The sequence below is a fragment of the Equus przewalskii genome, chromosome 9 (genome assembly GCF_037783145.1).
Source record: "Equus przewalskii isolate Varuska chromosome 9, EquPr2, whole genome shotgun sequence".
Classification (NCBI taxonomy): domain Eukaryota; kingdom Metazoa; phylum Chordata; class Mammalia; order Perissodactyla; family Equidae; genus Equus; species Equus przewalskii.
In genome coordinates this window covers 20754866-20770766 of record NC_091839.1, presented here as the reverse complement: position 1 = coordinate 20770766, position 15901 = coordinate 20754866, and the positions used below count along the sequence as shown (strand labels likewise).

The 15901-nt window shown below is 42.8% G+C and overlaps 1 protein-coding gene across 10 annotated transcripts; it reads right to left on the bottom strand.

Annotated features, from left to right (window-relative positions):
- Positions 1 to 223: 223 nt before the first annotated feature.
- Positions 224 to 14915, bottom strand: ZNF175 (zinc finger protein 175). 10 transcript variants are annotated; one of them, XM_070558360.1, is made up of 5 exons: positions 14749 to 14915; positions 12893 to 13061; positions 9934 to 10060; positions 8405 to 8503; positions 224 to 3069 (listed from the first exon to the last, which is right to left on the bottom strand). In XM_070558360.1, the coding sequence occupies exons 2-5, from the start codon at positions 13040 to 13042 to the stop codon at positions 1226 to 1228; spliced, it is 2220 nt and encodes a 739-aa protein (XP_070414461.1). In that variant the 5' UTR covers positions 13043 to 13061; positions 14749 to 14915; the 3' UTR covers positions 224 to 1225. The 10 variants fall into 10 exon arrangements, with proteins under 10 accessions (XP_070414461.1, XP_008505456.2, XP_008505458.2 ...); XM_008507234.2 differs by having other exon boundaries at positions 14783 to 14881; XM_008507236.2 differs by having other exon boundaries at positions 12893 to 13155; positions 14783 to 14853.
- Between the last annotated feature and the right edge of the window lie 986 nt (positions 14916 to 15901).

The following is a 15901-nucleotide window of genomic DNA, read 5'->3' as shown; positions in this document are numbered from 1 at the left end:
GTATGATCTGATCTGACATTTATAAAACAAAGAGGAAAGAGTTCGTATATAGGTATGTGATTATGAGCATGTTAGGGTGTGTGGATAACAAGTTTTGGCAAACTTCTGTAAAGAGCCAGATAGTAAATGTTTTTGGGTTGCAGGCCATACGGTCTTTGCTACACTTAGTCAATTCTGCCATGGAGCCACAAAAGCAGCCACAGACAATACAGAAACAAATGAATATGGCTGTGTCAAATAAAACTTTATTTAAAAAAACATGTGGCCAGCCAGATTTGGTTGATGGCCAGTTTGCTGACTTGTGGTGTATATGATTAGGAGCCTATACAAAAATAGGAAAGAGTCCATACTAAAAGGTTGACACCAGTTATTTATGGAGAGGCTCACCAGAGGTGGTGAAGGTGGAAGAAAAGGGGAGCATACAGCTGAGCTACTCATGAAAGAAACTTAAAAACTCCACCATGAGAACAGTATACAATATAGAATCACATTTATGTATTTACCCAAAAAAAGTGTACATTCATGTGTCTATATTCAAAGAAATTAGTAGTTATTGACTGTGCAACCTCAGGATATAAATATTCAATAGGGAATAAACTCGATCAACACAATTACATTAGATTCTTTAAAATATATCTATAACCTATCCACACCTCCTATTATGCAGTGAATTCCATAGCCAAAACTACAGAACTAAGGGCATAGCATATGTATGTATGTATATTTATATGGTAAATATAAATATTTACATATGTATATATGGTAAATGGTATATTTATATGAATGTATATATGGTAAATATACATACATATATAAATGTACATACACAATATTGTCTGGTCATCATTCAGTTTGCTGGCACTTTGGTTATCATTAACGTAATTTCCTACAAACTTTTCTATAAATAATCTGGTAACAATCTGTCTTGTACCACTTTCTATAGAAATACTTTTCTCAATGCATTAGTCAGGGTTTCTTTCCCAGGTAATTTTATAATCCTTAACAAAGCTAGTACAAATATAGACAGTTCTACTCATTCTTAAAATTTCTTTTCTGAGTAGTTTGCCTCATGTAAAAATGTGTAACTTTGTGACATGCACTGCGTTCCTGGAGTTTTTCTGAAGCATGAATTCTATATCATACACGTAGATCTGACTCTTACGAGATATCTTTTTCTTCAAGAAATTCAGAGAATTTGTTTCACTTATGAACATGTTTATGCATACTAGGAATTGATTTCTGGATAAAGCCTTTCAGCAGAATAACTGCTTCTGTAAGATTTGTCTCTGGTGTGAGTTGTTTGGTGTTTATTAAAATTCGATCTGTTGTTGAAGGTCTTCCCACATTTAGAACATGCGTAGGGTCTCTCTCCTGTGTGAATTCGTTGGTGCACTCTTAGTTGTGGTTTCTTACTGAAGGACTTCCCACAGTCACGGCATTCATAAGGTTTCTCTCCAATATGAGTTCTCTGATGTGTAATCAGCTCGGATTTCTGGAGGAAGGTGTTCCCACATTTGTAACAGGCATAAGTTCTCTCTCTCGTGTGAGTTATTTGATGCTTATGGAAATTTGACCTACCGTTGAAAGCCTTCCCACATTTGGTGCATACATAGGGCTTCTCTCCGGTGTGAATTCGCTGATGTTCTCTGAATTGTGACTTGGAAGTGAAGGCTTTCCCACAGTCGCTGCATTTGTAAGGCTTCTCTCCAGTGTGAGTTCTCTGGTGCATGCTGAGTATTGACTTCTGGTTAAACGCTTTCCCACAGGCACTGCACATGTGGTGTCTTTCCCCAGTATGAATTTTCTGGTGGATATTGAGGTGTGACTTTTGGGTGAAGGCTTTTCCACAGTCGTTACATTCATAAGGTTTCTCCCCGGTATGAATTCGATGATGTATATCGAGTTGTGACTTGGAAATGAAGGATTTCCCACAGTTGTGGCACTCAAAAGGTTTCTCTCCTGTGTGACTTCTTTGATGCACAGTCAAGTGTGCCTTCTGGATGAAGGCCTGCCCACATTCGATACATACATAGGACTTCTCCCCGGAATGGATTCTCTGGTGTAAGCTGAGCGTCGACTTCTGGGTGAAGGCTTTTCCACAGTCACTGCATGCATACTCTCGCTCACCAGTATGAATTTTCTGATGTATATTGAGGGTTGAATTCTGGGAGAAGGCTTTCCCACATTCACTGCATTTGTAGAGTTTTTCTCTAGTGTGCGTTCTCTGATGCCTGAAGAGAGATAACATCTGGAAAAAGGCTTTTCCACATTCAGGGCATTTATGGGGCTTCTTTCTGGTGTGAGTTTTCTGGTGTGTACTCAACTCTGACTTCTGGACGAAGACCTTTCCGCATTCCTTACATATGTAAGGTACGTGACCTGTATGATCTGTCAGACATACATTGAGTTTTGGTTGTGGGGTGAAGGCTTTTCCACATTTGCTGCATTCCTGGAGGTTTTCTACACTGTGGAATCTCTGTTGCTCAAGGAGGTGTGACTTTTGGGCAAAGTCCCGCCCACATTCAGTACATTTATCTGGTTTCTCTTGAATTTGATGTTGTGTGAGTGACTGTTTACGACCACGGACTTTTGTGCATTGATTACTTTCACAGAAGTTCTCTCCTGTATGAATATTCTTGCCGCTGGCATTGGAAGAGCTATGGGTGAATAGCTGACCAGACCCAACAATCTCATCAAGGGGTTTTGTGGTATTGCTTTGATTCTGATGATTACCTTCTAGGTTAGGCTTCAAACTTTTTGCAAATGAGTAACGTATATGAGGTCTTTTTTGTGAAGAAACATGGTGGGGCCTCACATGACTGATTTTTCCAGGGTCCTTATATTCACAATCCTTTTCTGTCTTCAGTGTTTTCTTACTGGGGAAAACCCCATGATCTGAAGGTCTATTTTGATTTTGCTGATCTCTCTTTGTATGGTCAGTGTCCTTCCACAGTTCTCTTAAAATGGAACACCATGAACGATCTCTTGTGACTTCAACTGCCATATCATTGTGAAATGAAGCTTTTTCAGAAGTTTCCTGTGGTGGGGTTTCAAGCCCCAAATCCCCTTCTAGAAGGAGAAAGAAGATGAAACAGACACAATGAACAGTTAGTGGATGATAGAGGGGAAATGATACGGAGCAGAGTGAGACGGAACAAAGGGAAAATGCTGAGTCATCTAATAATGGCGGCAATGGCATTGATAACGCAACAGTTACACAGTCCTTATTATGTGTCAAACAGTTATCTATATAGCAGGTAGCATATGCCAAACAATATTCGACATGATGCACATATAAATGTGTTTAATCTTCACAACCCCACAAGGTAACTACACTTATTATCCTTGTTTTAAAGATGAAGAAAAGGAGGCACAGAATGGTTAAGTACAGGCATACCTCGTTTTATTCCACTTTGCTTTACTGCACTTCACAGATCCTGAGTTTTTTACAAGGCCCTCCACCAGCAAAGTGATTATGACTTGCTGAAGGCCCAGATGATAGTTAGCATTTTTTAGCAATAAAGTGTTTTTTGATTAAGGTATCTACATTGTTCTTTTAGACATAATGCTAATGTACACTTAACAGACTACAGTATAGTGTAAACTTAACTTTTATATGCACTGGGAAATCAAAAAACTCGTGTGACTTGCTTTATTGTGATGTTTGTTTTAGCGGGGCAGTCTGGAACTGAACCCACAGTATCTCTGAGGTATGCCTGGAACTGGCCAAAATCACTTTGTTGACCTGTGGGAAAATTAGATTTAAACAAAGGCAACCTGATCTAGATACCCACTGATACCTACTGACTTAGTAGGATGACTTCAGGATAAAACAGGCAAGAATGTTTACGGGGCAAGCTTGAAGGAGGGGGCTCAGAGTATAGGTCTTCATTAGCTTGCAGATCTAAGTTGTCACTAATCTCCCAGCTTCCTCTCACTTGTTAAAAACAATATGAAATCCATTAGCCACATATATCCTCTGGAAAACTATTGAAACATCAATCCCAATATGGCCAAGCAGTGAAAGAATACCTATGCCCAAACTCTCAACTCTCCACGAAGCTGAAATTTGTTTTCTTGAACCTGGAAATATAGGCACAACCCAAGAAAGGTACACTGGAAGAATGGACAAGCAAGCTGTCCCCCAGAATCTGTTTTACCCTCGTCCACAGAAGTTAAATGTGGCTGGTACATGGCTGCCAAGCTCCGTTAACAGTTCCTGATTTCCTTTGCATTGACATGTGTCAGTGAGACTGTGTTTTTGCTGATGGAATGTACACACAACATTATGCACCACTTCTAGGCCAGGGCAGTAAGATCACAGCTTCTCAATACTCTCTGTCGCTTTCTGCCTAGTAGAACCTGGCTTTGAATGCAATGCACATTCAATCACGCAGATCGACAGTATCATAAAGGATGGTGCAACAATGACAAGGGAAAAACTTAAGACACCTGAAGAATACAAGAAGTTAAGGCTTCCTGATGACCTGCTTTTTTTTTTTTTAAAGATTGGCACCTGAGCTAACAACTGTTGCCAATCTGTCTTTCCCCTCCGCCCCCCAAATGCCCCCAGCAGATAGTTGTATATTTTTAGTTGTGGGTCCTTCTAGCTGTGGCATGTGGGACGCCGCCTCAGCGTGACCTGATAAGTGGTACCATGTCCACGCCCAGGATCCGAACTGGTGAAACCCTGGGCTGCCAAAGCAGAGCGCGCAAACTTAACCACTCGGCCACGGGGCCGGCCCCGTGACCTGCTTTTATGAACTGCTTTATAGGAGAGAAATTATTCTAGAAATTATTATAGTGAACCTTGGTCTCTTTGTTATAACTTTCAGCTTTATGCTACCCAATATACCCATTTTGTACCAAGAATAGGAGTCACTGATCATCCAATTTAGTAGTATAGAACACAAGACATAGCAGATTCTCAAAAAAAAAAAAAGAAGAAAAATAGAGTGACCAAATTTTACTATTACTTTATCCTACCAGACGTTTACGTACTGAGTATGATAAGACCATCACATCTTGTTTCTTTTGTCTTTCAGTCACTTGGATAAACTTTATCCCAGACCCTTGTCCTGTCCAAAAACCTCATAAATCTTTCACTTTTTAAAAAAAATATGAGAATGCCTTTTATTTTTGTCATTAACTTTTTTTTGTTGTGGTAAGAAACGCAAAATATAAAATTTACCATCTTAACCATGTCTAAGTCTGAAGCTCAGCAGCGTAAAGACATTCACATTGTTGTGCAACCAGCCTCCACAACTTTTCTATCTTGCAAAACTGAAACTCTGTCCCCATTCAACTCCTCATTTCCCCCTCCCCCTCCCCCTCAGGCAACCACCATTCTACTTTCTGTTTCTATGACTAGGGCTACTCTACATACCTCATATAAATGGAATCATATGGTATTTATCTTCTTGTGACTGGCTTATTTCACTTATCGTAATGTCCTTAAGGATCATCCATGTTGTAGCATGTGTCAGAATTTCCTTCCTTTTTAAAGCTGAATAATGTTACATAGTAGGTAGATATCCCATTTTGTTTATCCATTCATCCATCCATGGACTACTGGGTTGCTTCCACTTCTTGGCTATTGTGAATAGTGCTGCTATGAACATGAGTATGCAAATACCTCTTCAAGATCCTGCTTTCAATTCTTCTGGATATATATGCCCAGAAGCAGAATCACTGGGTCATATGGTAATTCTGTATTTAATTTTTTGTGGAATTGCCATGCCATTTTCCACAGTGGATGCACCATTTTACACTCCCACCAATAGTGCACAGAGGTGCCAACTTCTCCACATCCTTGCCAACACTTATTTTCTGTTTTTTTAACAGTAGCCCTTCTAATGGGCGTGAGGTGATATCACAGTGTGGTTTTGATTTACGTTTCCCTAATGATTAGCAATGTTGAGCACCTTTTCATATGATTGTTGGCCATTTGCTTATCATCTTGGGAGAAATGGCTATTCAAGTCCTTTACCTGTTTTTTAATTGGATATTTGTTTTTTTGTTTCATTTTTCACTCTTATATAGCAGTTTCACCCAAACATTGGCTTTCATTTATTCTGAGGATCTTATACTCTGGGTTCCCAGGCATAGACTTGGACCATTTTTAACTTTTCACTTCATTTAGATCACAAAACTCTCTTTTGTTTTCCTTGTGAGAAAGATTCACCCTGAACTAACATCCATTGCCAAATCTTCCTCTTCTTTTTGCTTGAGGAAGATTAGCCCTGAACTAACATCCGTTGCCAATCTTCCTCTTCTTTTTGCTTGAGGAAGATTAGCCCTGAGCTAACATCTGTGCCAATCTTCCTGTATTTTCTATGTGAGATGCTGCCACAGCATGGCTGACAAGAAGAGTACGTCCGTGCCCCGGATCTGAACCCGTGAACCTGGGCCGCTGAAGTAGAGCATGCAGAACTTTAACCACTTGGCCATGGGGCTGGCCCATAGATCATAAAACTCTTGCTAAACCTGATGATATTCAAATCACTGCCACAAATGTTCAATATAAAATATCAGAACTGTGCTGAAAAGCTTATCCATAACTCTCCAACACAGCTTGACAATGTTGCTTCAAAAAAAGTTTAATATCCCAAATCCCAGCAAATACTCATGTCTTCTATCCCCATTAAGACTGCTTTGCTTTTCCTTTGTTCCAATTCAAAATTGCTTCATGGAGCAGTTATGAGTACTGTGCCCTTAAAACTACCTCCCAACGTCATGCCACCTCTAGGGTGACACCGTTTTCTCTGACCTTTAAAAGCAGTCACTCTCTGTGTGTCCCCCATTTTGATACTTATTTTTTGAGTAGCGTTTCAGTAAATAGACATGATTAACACAAGAGGCTGATGTTAACGTCTCATGTCATTATCCACTCTATCCAATTACAATCTCTGTTGCTTTGAATCTCAGCAGATATTTAAAATATCCTTCTAAACATAGAGCAAAATATTATTTTCTGCCTATCTTCAGAAATTCAATAATTTCTATATCCTGAATGGTTTCCTCATGTTTAACACTGACATAATGAAAACAGAGTAGGGAGACTAGAACGTAATCAACTGAACATATGCAGAGCAGACCATCCTATGGTGAATATATATTATGTACATAATGTCTATATAGCAGATATTTAAAAATATATGAAACAATGAAGTAGAGAATGAGTGATGGAACTATTCAGGTGCATTTTTAAATTGGAAATATGTGGCCGTGATATAATGTAACTGAAAAGTGTTTGTTAATCTGACATAGTAGGAAATAACTATTTTTGCATCAAAATCTACTGAGAAAAAAAGGAACATCAATCTTTGTGGTAATAAAATCTGTCCATAGCGTCTTGACTGAACTCATAAACGAGTAAAATCCATAAATCCCATTAGGAACAAAATAACTCAAGCATGAGAAAATAGGGAGCTGGCTTAGGATGACAGCACTGGGATTAAGAAAAACGGTCAACTAAATGGTATGTGCAAAAAGAAAAATGGTAGAATTTCTAAAATAAATTACAAGACTGAGATGGAAGAGCTTAGAAACAGAGGATTCTGACAAAATGTATAAAGTGAGAAGAATTTCCGATTTGTGTGATGATTCCAATTTCTGATCTCCCAAAACGAAGTGAGTCATCTCATGGGAACTGTCCACCATGTAGCTAAACAAGGTAACAGAATACAGTTTAGGCACGAGGACTGGAGGGGCTCATGTAGGGATCATCAGAAAAATGTATGAGGCCTAAGTGTTCAGAATAGAAAAGCCCTTTAAAGCGATTCCTATCTGAAGGGATGACCAGAGGAACTACAGACCCCCCAAGCTGGAGACATCCCAATCAGGAGAAAAAGAAAAAAGAAGACCCAGCACAGAAAAGAAAGATCACTGAATTCAGGGGATAAATAAAAAGGAAAAAAGGCCTTGAGGAAAGTCCATGGACACAAAGGGAAAACAATATGACAAAGGCAATGTACACATGGAAAACCCAAGCAGATAAGAGATAGGATGAGATCCTCTAACAACATAGTTACAAGAAAAATTATAACATGAAACAGACATGGCCATAAATGAGAAATTGGTAAATGCTAAGTGTTGGCAAGCCAGATGTGCAAGAGCAGATCCGTATGCATTCCCACGTGGGAGTGGAGATTATACAGCCCAACTGAGGAGCAATATGGCTTACCTAGTCAAATTAAGTACACTTGCGTCCAGTGATCCCACCCCCGAGTATGCACCTCTGAAAATTCTTACACATTATTTACAAGATAATGTACGAAGCGTTAGTTGTAGAAACTGGGAGGAGGCACCCTAAATGTCTACCATGGGAATGGATGAGTGTAGTAGGTTGAACAATGCTCTCCCCACACCCAAGTATCCATGTCTTCCAAGGTTAGTCACTCACCTTGACACCGCTGATGGGGGAGGAGTTTGGCCTTCCCTATCCATGGCTCCTTTCCTTTTTCCATCCTGAAAATGATCTCTGGGATGGGAATGTGATACCCTGTTAATGAGAAAGGACACTGGATTTGGATGTTGTGGACAGATTTTTGGGACCCCTCTTCCTGGTCTAACAGGCAAACCTAGCAAGCAAACTGCATAGGCTGTCAGTCAGTACCATAAAATCCACGCTGTGCTGTGAAGCAGCCATGCAGGCCAGCTTCAGCCTGTGTCACATGATCTTGCAAGCCCTCATCTCATGACTGAAGATGTCAGCTGGACAGATGTACAACAGGAAGAGATAAAGGGGTACCTTGCTCTCACGTTTCCCAGATACATTTCTTAGAGATTAAGGGACTAACTAAGGACCCTGGTCCTTGCCTCCCCTCCACACACAGAAGACTAACGTCAGCATCTCTGAACTTGTTTGAGGCATGACCAAGAAATTCTTATTTATGTTGCCTTCAATGTATAACCTAGAGAAAAACCCAGATGTACTCTATCCCCCTTTGTGTTTAAATCTAGTTGTTTTTTTCTTTTCCTCTTCCCTGCACGTACACTTGTTACCGCCCAAAGGGGGTCCTCTGCTCACCGCGAGACGTGCCAATAGTCAGAAGGCAAGGTGGGTGGAGAGAAAGGACTTTATTATAGCTTGCTAGCAAGAGGGAAGATGGCTGACTCGTGTCCGAAAGACCCATCTCACAGAACAGACTACAGGCCAGTTATATAGGAGGCCAGTCTCCAGGTGGGGGAGGCGGGTGGTCTCCGGGTGGGGGCAGACATCTGGTCTCAGTTTCTGATAGTCCTTTGTTTTACTGGATATGCATGAGACTGGACAAATGCCCTATACCCTGATCTTTCAGTGGTCACTGATGATGGCTATGAGCACAGGCTCTCTGCCCAGGGGTCATCACATTCTTAAGGAACTCAAAAGAACAAAGTTATCATCTTAAAGCAGCTGGGAGGGGCCACAAAATCAACAGAGCATGTCTGGACTAGTTACTCAGAGGTCATTTAAAGTTACAAAATGGTTTCCTTTCTACAATATGGCTTCTCTCATGTCAACCTTGTGTTGAGCCAGGATCGCAGTTTGTGAAAGAGATATAAGCTGCACTTAAATTCACGTGTACACCTCGGAGCACTTCCATCAGAGCCCTGTGTTGAACTGTTTTCCTGGGGTTCGAACTCCTCATGCTGATTATTGAATAAACTCCTTCACTAATATCACCTAGACTCTATTTCAGTCGACACTGTGGTCTTGGGTCATTGAAACTTTGCATTGGTTCATCAGAAAAGTCAACATCTTTCACTAGGAACAGAGTAATCCTCAAACGTGCCCAAGAGGAATGAACAATCTGGCGTGCCCAAGAGGAATGAACAATCTGGGACAAACCAAAGGCAACCTGATCACACACTTCAGATGTCCCACTGCATTCCACAAGGAAGGAAATCTCAGCAAGGCCCATTCAAGATTCCCAGGTCAGGGGTGCTCACCCACGGAGAAGAGGTGGCTGTAGATCTCCAGCATCACATCCTGGTACAGGCGTCTCTGGGCAGGGTCCAGTTGCTGCCACTCCTCCCTGCTGAAGTCCATGGTCACGTCCTCGAAGGACACTGATCCCTGTTAACAACATACCCCAGCTCAATGTGAATCAGACATCACTGGCAAAAAGGGAGTTACATGCAGAGCCATGTTTTTAATGATTTTGTACCATGATATATCATATGGCTTCCCACTAACGACCTTTCATATTATATTTTGGGGGATTAGAAAAATTTATAGAAATATCCTGCCATCTATTATATACCAGTGATATTGTGACTTATAATAAATATATATTTGGTCTTTGTCCTTGTTTCTAGCACATAACTCCTAAAACCCTTGTTATTTCCTAAGTGATGAGGAATAAAGGTGTTTCTTGTTATGTTAATAAGGTGACTTTCAGACCCACCCAAAGGTGGGGGCTGGTTGCCAGGGGAACCAAGCATGTGATTAGAGGGCTGCATTTCAGTCTCAACCCTGACCTCCGGGGAGGGGGGAGGGGGGAGAGGCTGGAGGTTGAATTAGTGGGCAGTGCCCAATGACCTAATTAATTTGTCTGTATAGTGAAGCCTTCATAAAAACTCCAAAGGACAAAGTTTGGAGAGCTTCCAGGTTGGTGACCCAGATCACTTCCACGTGCCACCATGCCAGGCCTCCAACTCCACCATGACAGAAGCTCCTTTGTTCGGGATCTTGCCCTATGTATCTCTTCTGGCTGTTGATTTTTATCTGTTAATGTCCTTTGTAATAAAGCAGTAATCTAGTGAGTAAATGGGTTTCCTGATTTGTATAAACCGCTTCTACAGGATAATAACAAAATGGAGTAACATATGTCAGGCTTGTAAAAATGGAGCAGGGAGGCCATGGGGAAGTGAGGCTTATGCACATCTCTACTCAGATGGAATGGAATCTCTGAACTGCGCTTCACTGCTGTCATCCTGACCTTCTTCGAAGAAATATGCTTACTCCCATAGATAAGAGCTTTCTGCCTTAGAGATGGCCTTAGCGACCAATCGCGTGTGGCCAAGAAGTAACAGTTGTTGCCAGCACTGATCTCAAATCTTGCAGGACAACCTGTGTGATTTCTCTTTTTGTCTTTATAAACCCATCTCCTTTGTCTTCCTCTGAGCACACGAGTTTCTCGAATCTGTGTCTCCCAAATTGCAATTCTTGAAACCCCAAATAAATTTTTTGCTGCTTTTGCAGTTTATGCCTCTTATTCATTGACACACTCTAGCAAATTAATCAAACCCAAGGAGAGGGCTGTGGGAACCTGATTTTATAGCCGACTGGTCAGAAGCACAGGTGACAACCTGGAGTTGCGATTGGCATCTGAAGTGGGGGTCGGGGGTCGCGGGAATGGAGGCAATCTTGTGGGACTGAGTCCTTAACCTGGGGGATCTGACACTATCTATGGGTAGATAGGGCCAGAATTGAGTTAAATTGTAGGACACTCAGCTGGTGTCACAGAGAATTGCTTGGTGTGGGAAAAATCCCCACATTTGGTGACCAGAATTGTCAGAAATGCAGTGTTCTGTATGAGAAGGGAGATTTTCCTTTACAACAGAGAACGCTGATCTGATAAAAACTTGAAACATCTCTTGGAAGGGTAAGTATGAGAAGCATGCAGGTGAGTGCTGGAGGTGCGACTATATGAAAGAGGGCTAAATCTAAACCTGAGAATGTGAGAAGTAATTCTTTTGGGATCCTGAACCCAATTCTGTGTGTGTGAGGGGGGTTCCCCCACACCAAGCAATTCTCCAGACTCAGCTGGATATCCTACAATTCAAGCCAAGGAGAGAGACCTCAGAAGGAACCAACTTGGCGACACCTTGATCTTATAGACTTCCAGCCTCCAGAACTGTGAGAAAATAAATTTCTGTTGTTCAAGCCCCCCAGTCTTTGGTACTTTGTTATGGCAGTCCCAGCAAACTAGCAGTCACTAAACAATGATCTAGACAATTTTTTTTAATTCGTGTTTTAATTTTAAGAATTACTTTTAAATATTAAATATTTGGGGCATTATCTTTCAACTTTTAAGTGATTTTTATTAGGCATTTATTATGATAGTGTCAATGTTCCTTTCTTTTAATGTTTTCTATTATAAAATGTTTCCATCAGGTTGAGATGATTTTTAAACATTATTGAAATATATAACCTTCTCACAATATATTGGTTGAATGGTAATAAGCCATGCATTTATTATACCTTTTTTTAAACAGAAAATCTCTGTAACTTTGAGTATAAATCTATCACATGATAATGATGCACTGTTTATTATCATGGCCACTCATTATTTGAAAACACAGAGAGTGCCATGAAATACACCGAATAACTTGGACTTTCAGGAAATCTTTAGTATACTCAAGAATCCTGCTTTCTCATTCCTAAATATCAAATATTAATATCTGTGGGCGATTTGGAAACACTATTCTCTGGCGTTTTTATCATCTTTAAACACAGGAAAAACCACGTGGTCCTTAGGAGCCAGTTCTTGCTCTAGTATCCCATGACTCTATAAACTAGGACAAAGGGGAACCAAGCCAACCCCAAGAGCAGGTGAGGAGTCAGGCGGGGACCAGCGGAGAATATGCCAGGACCCAGCGGTGGATGAAGGGTCTTAGCCTGTGCTGAGCAGGAAGGAGTCAGCATTTCCCTGCTGTGCCGAGGGCGTCCCACCCAGACTAGGGGTGACCTTTTCTTCTTCCTTTGCCCCAGGACCAACCCTCTTCTCCAAGACAGCCTTCTTCATCGGCCAGTTCAGAGTCCCCTATATCAGAGCCATGTTGAGGGGACACCAGCCCCGTGTGGTCAGCTCTCAGCAGGAGGACCTGGATTGCCTCGGGCACAGGGAGTCCGGAATCTCCTGCCCTAGAGTTCTGGAGAACTGTGCCTGGGGCTCCTGCTTACCTCACAGGATCTATCCTGCTCCGCTGGACCCAGGACCTGGGGCCTCGGGGGCAAATTCACACCAGCAGACATGTCCCCTCTGGACTTCACCTCTCGGTCTCTCTTGCTGACAACTCCACTTTTCCCAGGAGCCCAAAACTGGGTAGGCATCTGTAGGCTCCAATGACATCTGCTGGGGGAAGTAAGGTTGGGCTGTGAAGGGAGATCCTGTGGCCTCAGTGATGTGGCCTGACCCAGGGGCTCTGCAAAGACACCAGGAAGCCCTGGAAAGGCAACGACCACATGGTCACTCATCCAACATTCACTCCACATGAATTTCTGGGGGCCCTTAGGTGAGGGCTACTGTGCTAGACACTGAGAGTAGACAAAGCTCAGAAAAATCTAACTCTCGTTATTAGGGTTACAAAAAAGACCAAGAGATTTGGAGTAAACTTAAAAGCTTTCATCGCAGCTCTGCCACCTTTTAACTGGAGATACCACTTTAGTTGCAGTTTCCAAAATGAGGATACACATATTTATCACAGACATTGGGAAACATCCAAAAGATGCAGCTTGTGAAGCCCTCAGCACCTGCCTGGCCTGTGGTTAAATAATGAACAAAAATCAGCAAGTTGCAGAGTCAGGTATCAGGTACCTTGTTTCCTTTTCACACAGCCCTGTCAGCTAAGTATCATGATCGTTATTATACCCATTTTGAGGAAACTGAGGCTGAGTGCTGTTACATAATCTGCCTTAAGGTCACTCAGTCTGCAAAGAGAAGAACAAGAAATCAGTCCCACGTCTGCCTCACTCTAAACTGCACACTGTCACCACAGGCCCTGTGGTCCCCTACGCGGTCAGCTTCCAGAAACACCCATTTCTGTTTCCTGTTGCCTTCAGAGAGCTGAGGCTTCAAGTCGGCCATGTCTGGTGCACCTAATCCAAGCCTCTGGACATTTCAGTGCCCATCCATAACCACCTAGACAGCCCAGCCTTTTCCGACAAAGATGAAACTTAAGTTCAGTGTACTCACCCCCCACCTTGACCCAGAAAACCTGCAGACATGCGCCAGGATCCCCAGTCACTTACTGTTTTTTCCCTGTCCCTGAGTTGCCCCGCCCCACGCCAGCCACCCCCAAATGCAGTTATGACCACACTGACCTCCCGAAATCCCCAAAGAGTGGACCTCAGGTCTGCCACAAGGTCACGAAATGCCTGCCGGTCACTGATGTGGCCAGACTCCTGAAATTATTCCAACGCTGCATGCCAGTAAATGTTCCCCAGGGGCTGTGATTGCCACAAGACCCCAAATAATCCCCCAGAAGAGGTTCCAAATAGCACACCTCAATAGGAAACCATCGTGGATCTGCTCAACTGCCAATCACTGCCTCTCACCACGTCCACAGGGCCCCAAGGAGAGGCCTCGCAAACCCCCATCACTGACCCCCTGGGCCTCCAGTCAGCAGGCTCCCATACACCACCCTCAGCACCCCACTGATTTCTATAGGCCCCCAATCATGCTCCCCAGAGTTACAATGTGACCCTCAAAGTCCTCAGTCCCAGAAGCTCCTGCTCCTAATCAATCACTGCCTCCAACAGTCCCCAAGCAGTGGGTCACTTCCCCCAAATGTCCCCCAGGACCATCCACTAACGCCCTGTTAAGACGCATGCTCACTGTACTCCAATGAGCAAGTTTCATGGGCCAACAACATAAAATCTGGTATTAAAGTACACTTGCAGTGTAAGTTACAAAAATAGTTATATACACACAAAAAACACGCAAAGAGCCAATCATCCAACTTAAATTAGAAAACCCGGCTCACCCCACAGATCGCCCCGCCTCATCACTCACACCAAGCCAATGTCGCCTCACTGACCCCACAGAATCCCACTGCTAACATCCGAAATCACCTCAGGGTCCCGCATGCGACAGACGGGTTAGAAACAGCTGACAACATAAGCGGAAATGACGGCTCTGGGCCACTTCCGGCTCAGGTTGAGTCGTCCCCGTTTTCTCGGCTGGTTGAACTGAGCGCATGCTCACTAGAAGCTTTGAAGCCACTCCCTGCCAATAGTTAGCATGGCGCCTTGCAGTGTCCGTATGTCTATTGCGCGGTTCAATCTTTCAGGAACTGTCAAGCGAACGACATGGCCGCGCCCATAAAGAATGGAGGCCGTCATTTTCAAAGAATGTCCATTCCGTACAGCCAGGGAAGGTATTTGCAATCTCACAGAGTAAAGTCTTGGGGTTGTCCCACTTTGGCAGAGGACCTATTGAATATCTGTGTATATATATTTCTAAGAGCAACTGGCACTGCACATTCTGAAAAATACCTTTTCTCTGTATTATCACATTGATTTAAAGCCCCACCCTCAGAATCCAGGTATCTTGCCCCCTCTTCCCTCCCAAGAGTCACTCTGCACAGAGAGGCTAATGCAGACGTGTTAGGAGGCCAAAGGGTGCGGAGCCGAGTAGACGAACTGCCCTCCGTCACCAGACTCCTTTGGGGTCAGCTCCACGACCCCAGGCTCTGAGGACTGGAAGAGGCTCGTGGCTTGGCTCTCCAGTGTCCCGTTCAGCCTGCCGGAGGGTTGCTGTCAATCACACAGATCAGACTCAGGGATTGGCCTTCAGGACTGATAGGGAGGAGCCACTCTCCAGTGCACTCAGGTGAGGGGAGAAGAAAAAGGTGGAGACGAAGAAAAGGAGAGACAAAAGGTGGACCTAGTATTCAGAAGTAGTTTCTCTCCCTCATTCTGTTTCTCTCTTTCCCCCCCTTCTCCATTGTCTGATCATTTATTCGTTACTTCTGCAGCCATTTACTGCAGTTGTTATAATAACTTAGTGCAAAGATTCTGGAGTTGGACTGCCTGGGTTTGAAGTTCAAGTTCGGGCAAGTTAGTTACCCTCACTGTAATTCAATTTCCTGTTTCCTAAGGTTGTAAGGATTAAATAATTAAATAAATTATCATATGCAAAATGGCTAAAATAGTGCTGGCACATAATAAGAATGAGCTTTATATGAGAAA